The 6,240-nt window shown below is 61.9% G+C and overlaps 1 protein-coding gene across 1 annotated transcript in view; it reads right to left on the bottom strand.

Moving 5' to 3' along the window:
- Positions 1-449: 449 nt before the first annotated feature.
- The window catches only part of IGFN1 (immunoglobulin like and fibronectin type III domain containing 1), a 28,662-nt gene continuing 22,871 nt past the window's right edge, over positions 450-6,240 (bottom strand). The window contains 5 exon segments of the mRNA XM_064477311.1: positions 450-902; positions 1,721-2,047; positions 2,707-3,015; positions 3,644-3,839; positions 5,274-5,362. Coding sequence (XP_064333381.1) covers positions 889-902; positions 1,721-2,047; positions 2,707-3,015; positions 3,644-3,839; positions 5,274-5,362 — 935 coding nt within the window. The 3' untranslated portion in view covers positions 450-888.

The following is a 6,240-nucleotide window of genomic DNA, read 5'->3' as shown; positions in this document are numbered from 1 at the left end:
TTCTGGCAGTGGTGGTGGGCCCCACAGAGGTCCTTTACTGGAAAGGGAGGCATCCCGAACCGTCTGTGACACAGGGCCCGCCCGTGATACGGGGCAGCGGGGCTGTGGAGGGCGAGGGGGCCCACAGAGCCCCGAGTAAGGGCCGAATCCCCACACACCTGCTGGGCCCACAGCGCTAGCCCCACCAAGGGAAGCCTCCGGCTGGGCTCCGCGGAATTCCTGCCAGACAGAGGCGTGCTGGGGGCGCCGGGCGAGGACTCAGGACTGCAGATCCCCTCAGCTTCCCCACCCAAGGAACTGACTGCGCAGGCCTGGGCTGCAGAGGAAGAGCCCACTTCCACCCAGCTCTTCGCCGAGACGGAACCCACGCACCCTCCCAGCGGGAGCTGGTACAAAGGCCCTTTCCTCCAGCGACTAACCCCAGATTGACACGCGATGATTTGCTCGAGGCAGCCAATGCTTTAATGAGGAGAAGCGCGGAGAGCAGCCTTCCCACACACAGGCCCCGCCCTCACCCCACCCCCGCTACAGTCACGCTGGCCCAGCCCTCCCCACCCTCCCTTCGGGGCCCAGCCTGGGGAGACCAGGACTCGGCCTCCTTCCTGCAGACACACTCCGGCCCACCGGAGCCCCCAGGCGGGAGGTTCGCTGCCGTTCGGCTCAGTGACTTAGCCCGGGGCTGGGACACTGAGTGTCCCCTCCTTCTTTCTCTTCCCCAAAACTCCGTGCCCTCCTGGCGTGGCTTCCCCAGGAGCCCCTGACTCCGGTCTCCCTGGGGCTCTGGGAACTGCCAGCGTCCTCCATCCTTTCAGCGTGGTGTCAGGAGTGACGTTTCAGGGATCTTCAGGGCTGCGGGGCTGGGCGAGGCCATTGCAGGGGGAGGCGGGGCTAGGGGTTAGATTCTGCAAAGATACAGAGCAAAGGTCAATGTGACACTGCAGGGGGTCAGGCGGGCTGGGGGTAGGGTGGGGGTGGCTTGACCAACCAGGGTGTTCAGATCCATCCACAGCCACCACGTGCTCTCCACCTCCAGACAAGGTTCTTGCCTGTCCCCTCAGGCAACCCTGACCATCCCAAACACCAGGTATGCTCATGGGCTGGGCACTTTGTGGATGCCCCAGAGAGACAAGATGTTCCTTCCAGGGCTGAAAGGGCCATTTCTGCACCAAGGTCAATTCTGAATCTTTTAAAATGTTTAGGACTTTTCTTTTCTTTCTTTCTTTCTTTTTTTTTTTTTTTTTGCTATTTAAAGTATAAGTTGTTATTGGGGGGAAATGTTACCTTATTAACATATGCAATTTGCTTTCCTGAAAAGGGGACCACCAGTGAGAGAACCAAGGTGGCTGTGGGGCACTAGGCGTCTGTCTCTGGGCGTAGTTATGAGCTTTAATGCAGAAAAGCCTCTTGTCTCCCACTTGAACTGGGCAGCAAGGCCGCACGGGGAAGCTTAGCTGGGGGACACGGAGCCCTTGAGCCAAGAGCTGCTCACCAGTGATCTGTCACTGGGCTGCACAGACGGGCAAGCCAAGGCCCCTCTGGGACAGAGGTTACATAACAGAGTCCGCGGAGAGCCAGGCGGAGGTCCCTGCTGTCCCGATCCCAGCCCATCACTCTAGAGGGGACGGGTCCCTTGATGGCTCCCGGAAGGCAGGCCGGGCTGCTCCTGGGGCTCCCCTCCCCCCTCCCCCAGCCAGCTCGCCCCTGTGAGGCAGCACCTCACCTACAACGATGAGCTTGGCGGTGCTGACAGCCTGGCCCAGAGGGTTCTCGGCCACTGCCTTGTACTCGCCGCTGTCCGCAGCGGAGACGCTGGGGATGACCAGGGAGCAGACGCCCAGCACGTCGGTGCTGTACACGGCGGGGCTCCCTGCCAGGCTCTGGTCGTTCTTGAACCAGGTGACGCGGGGCCGGGGCCAGCCCTGCACTGCGCAGGTCATGCAGCACTCGCAGCCCAGGGGCAGCAGGTGGGTCCGCAGGCCCACCAGGAAGCGGGGCTTCTGGCTCAGGTCTGGCTCGCGGTAGCTGGGAACCTTCACCGTGAACTTGTCTGCGGGGGAGACGCAGGGAGGAAGGTCAGAAGGTGAGAAGGTGCGTCCGGGTGGGAAGCTGCTGGTAGACGCGGGCACCGCCTGGGCCTCCCGCCACGTCTCACCTGCAAACGTGTCCCCCAAGGCTGCTCAACCCATTTTTTTCCCCTTTTCTTAAAATACATTTTGTATTTTTTTTCCTGTACTACAAGCTAACACATATTCACTGTGGATACATTTGGAACAAATAGGAAATCAGGAGGAGGAATCAAAGCCAAGCACAATCTACCCGCCCACCGACAACCGGGGCTAACATTTCGGGGTGGAACCTTGCAGACATTTTTACATTTTGGAAAAATGAAATCGTGCCTCTGGTTTTACGACCTGCTTTTTCTGGTGACTGCTTTCAAGTTCTGCATCTGTTCTACGGTAAAAGACTGTTTTTGGAGAAATACTAACTTCTCCCCACCTGCCGCTGACTTGAGAGGCCACCCAAGTCCCGCAGACCCACGGGCCCTGGGCGCTCTCCCGGCGGAGGCACCACCGCGCGCGGGGGACGCGGGGGACGAGGGGGAAGCCGGCGGGTGGGCGGGCCCGCCCCGGGGATGGGGATGGGAAGAGCGAGAGGCCGCCCCCTCTCCTTCGCTCCCCCCCACCCCGCCCTCCGCGCCGCGCTCACCTGGCGGCGGCCGCGGGACGACCCAGGGCTGGCGCGTGTCCGAAGGCTCGCTGGCGCCCAGCTCGTTGCTGGCCACCACGCGGAAGTGGTACTCGTGGCCCGGGACGAGGTCCACCAGGGTGAAGCGGCAGGTGTGCAGGCGCTCGGCCGCGGGGCGCCAGCGCGCGTCGGCCGATGAGCGCAGCAGCACCGAGTAGTGCAGCGGCGCGGCCCCTGCCTCCGCCTCGTCGGGGGACGGCGCCCACTCGGCCGTCACCGAGCCCAGCGCGCCGGCCCGCAGGACGATGGGCCCCGGCGGCCGCGGGCGCGCTGCGGGCACAGAGAGGGGCGGGCTGGGGCGGCAGCGCACCCGACCGCGCAGGCCCCCGCCTGGCCCCGCCGGGGTCCCCGAGGCCCACCCCGGTCCCGCGTCTCCCAGGGCTCTGGAGATGCGGCCTTGCCAGGCAGGCGGCCAGAGCCAGAGAGAGCTGGGCCAGGGGTCTGTGGCTACCGCTGGAGGATGGGAAACCTCCCAAAAGACTAATTTTAATTCACTTTGGCTCCTAAGTTCGATGCCCCAGGACAAGGACAGAGTGGGGGCTTTCGGAAAACCAGGTGGTGTTCCTCATATCTGCGTTCGAGAAACCCCTCCGGGGCGGGGGCTGGGAGACATAACCTGCACCCCGGGTGAGGACCACAGACCGTTCTCCCCACTGCTGTCTCGAGCGATGTGGTGGTGGTGACCATCTGCACTCACTGACCCCAAGTGAGGAACAAGTGGAGTCCGGGGAGGGCGTGGGGCAGAACAGTGATCCCCTGGACTCTCCCTGGGCCCTCCCCCTTCCTCCCTTCAGGCACACAGGAAGGGCCCTCCCAGGCCGGGTGGACCGCTGAGACCTGTGGCCGGCCACCGGGGGTGGCCCGGCCAGTGTCCAGCCCCAGCCCAGACCTGCCTCACCTGCCACCGTGAGGCGGAAGCTGTAGGTGGCCTCCTCCCCCCGCAGGCTCCTCAGTACCACAGTGTAGAGGCCGCTGTCCGCGAGGCTGGCCACGGGGACCAGGAGCTGGGTGAGGCCATCCTTGGTGGAGGTCACGCTTCTTTTAGGCAAGGGCAAGCCATCCTTTAGCCAGGTCACCTCCGGCAAGGGGTTGGCCTGGGAAACGGGGGAGGGAGGGGTGAGGAGGGGAGTTTGAGCTGGGTGAGGTGTAAGTGAGAACAGAGCGTTCAGGGAGGAGGTGATCTGGCAGAGCCCTGGGTGGGGGGTGGGGAGGGGGTGCCTGTTCAGAGAAAAACTGGCGGACAGGTGGGCATGGTTGGGTGGCAGGATAGGGGAGGCCGCTGGACAGGGGTGTTGGCAACAATGTTAAGGGCCCCGCATGTCACATACAGATGTCTGGATTCCCCCTCTGAGCCATGAGCTGCTGTTGTAAGGTTGGAACAGGAAGTCAGAGTCAGATCTAGATTCACGTGGCCAGGGTGGGGGGCTGAGGACCTGATGGGAGTGGGCACGACTCATGGGGAGGGAGTGCTGACCACCCCGGTGCCCAGGCTCAAGTGGGGATGGCTTGGGGTCCCTGCAGTAGTCCAGGCGGGAGAGTGTGGTGGCCTGACCCTGACCAGGGTTGGGGGCCAGTCCAGCTGCCTGTGCCACCAACTCCCATGAGACCCTCGGCAATGGGCACACTAGTCACATGGGGATGGTGACGGTGACTTACCCACAGGATTGTCTGAGGACTCAAGAAGTTACCAATATATGGGGAACACAGAGAACAGGGCCCGAGACAGAGCAAATGCTCGGTGTGTCTTAAATATTTTTGTCATCATGACCATTGGCATTTTTATGGTCTAATATTTAAGGACATGTAATTTAGGGTTAGATGTGGGTGTGCTTCTGGCTCTGCCACCTATGAGCTTTCTGCACAGATGTTGATGATGGTGGTGGTGGAGATTTTAACAACAACAACAGCAGTAATAGTAACGATGGTGGGTAAGACGCACGGCCACTTGCCATCTGCCCAGCACTGTTTATGTGCTTTCAAGTTTTAATTCCTTGAATCCTCAGAACAAGCCTTTGAGATAAGTTACTATTATTACCCCCATTTGACAGATGAGGATGTCGGAACACAGAGAGGTTAAGATACTTGTCCAAAGACACACAGCTTGTGAGTGTGACATCAGAGTTTGAATCCAGGCCACCTGTGCGTCTCACCACACGCTGGGCTGCTCTACTACACGTACAGAGACCGGTGGCGCTGCCTGAGGACTCTCCTGAGCCAGACGCAGGCCAGGTGTGCACACAACATGCACCCTGAAGTCCAAGGGCATTGCCCCGGCCCCTGGGGGCCAAGGTTTAGAGGTGCAGTACTGGAGGCTACCACCAGAGGGAGTCACAGATGCCAGCAGAATGGCTCCCCAGCGGCCAGGGGAGGGCTGCCCCTGCCCGGAGGACTCCCTCCTCCCTTCCTCACCTGCCTGATTTCCAGCACAAGCCCAGGTCACTGACTCGGGGCCAGAGGGAACCAACCGGGAAGAAAGGAGAACCACACAGCCGAGCCAGCCCCCACCCCAGCCCACTAGGTATGCTCACCTCAAAGTAGACAGGCACGCGAACAGTGTCCCCAGCTCTGACCGTCATCGAGTCCTTCATGGTGGCGTCCATGAGGAACTTGGGACAGACTGAAACACGCAGGACGGCTCATCACCTCCTGGTACAGGTGAGCCCCAGCCCCCGGTCACCAACCAGGCAGGGCTGGAGGGGGCGCCCAGCCAGCCTGGCGATGACGGACGGGGGCTCCGTGGGAACTGGAGACAGGGCTGGAGGGGACCGCGGGGAGCTGAGCACAGGAGTGGGAGGGGTCCAAGAAGGAGCAGGTCAGGGAAAGCCTCGGGTCAGGCCGGAGCGGAGGAGGATGGTGAGAAACCAGGCCAACTCTTACACTTGGTGGGTGAGGCAACTACCCATGGGACCCCTGGAGTCAGGGGCAGAGCCAGAACCAGGCTCCAGGCTCTGGACAGCAGACCAGGGAGAGCTTCACTGCAGGTATGTCTCCCCCGAGTGTCGCAGGGACAACTGGGGTCTGTTAGGATGGCCCAGTGTCAGCTTGGCCAAACACAGGGCAGCTGTTCCAGCAATGAGGGCCCCAGGGCAAGGGCGGCCCCCCTCCCAGTGACAGGGCTGTGGCGCCTTCTGCTCTGGCCTGAGCGCGCAGGCTGAGGGCGGCCTGGCCTGCTCAGGCCGCGCTTGCGAAGCAGCACAGAGGCCTGGAGCCTGGGCTCTGGGCTCAGCCACCTGGCTCAAACCCTGCTCTGCCACCTACCAGTGGTGAGCCCCAGGGCAAAGGACCTCCGACCTCAGTTTCCTTGTCTGTAAACTGGGGACAGTATTGACCTTGCATGACTGTAATGAGTTATAATGAAAATGCATCTCCCCTGAAAAGGACTTGCCTTGCCCACTGCCCAGATCCTACCCCCTGACACTTCACTAAGCCAGGGAGGGGGATCTGGGCTCGGCCAGCCCACGGGTGCTGCTCAGAGGCTCCTCCCCAGAAAGGCGC

Source organism: Camelus dromedarius, chromosome 21 (genome assembly GCF_036321535.1).
Source record: "Camelus dromedarius isolate mCamDro1 chromosome 21, mCamDro1.pat, whole genome shotgun sequence".
Classification (NCBI taxonomy): Eukaryota; Metazoa; Chordata; class Mammalia; order Artiodactyla; family Camelidae; genus Camelus; species Camelus dromedarius.
The sequence above is the reverse complement of the archived record's forward strand: the minus strand, read 5'-3'. Positions and strand labels throughout refer to the sequence as shown.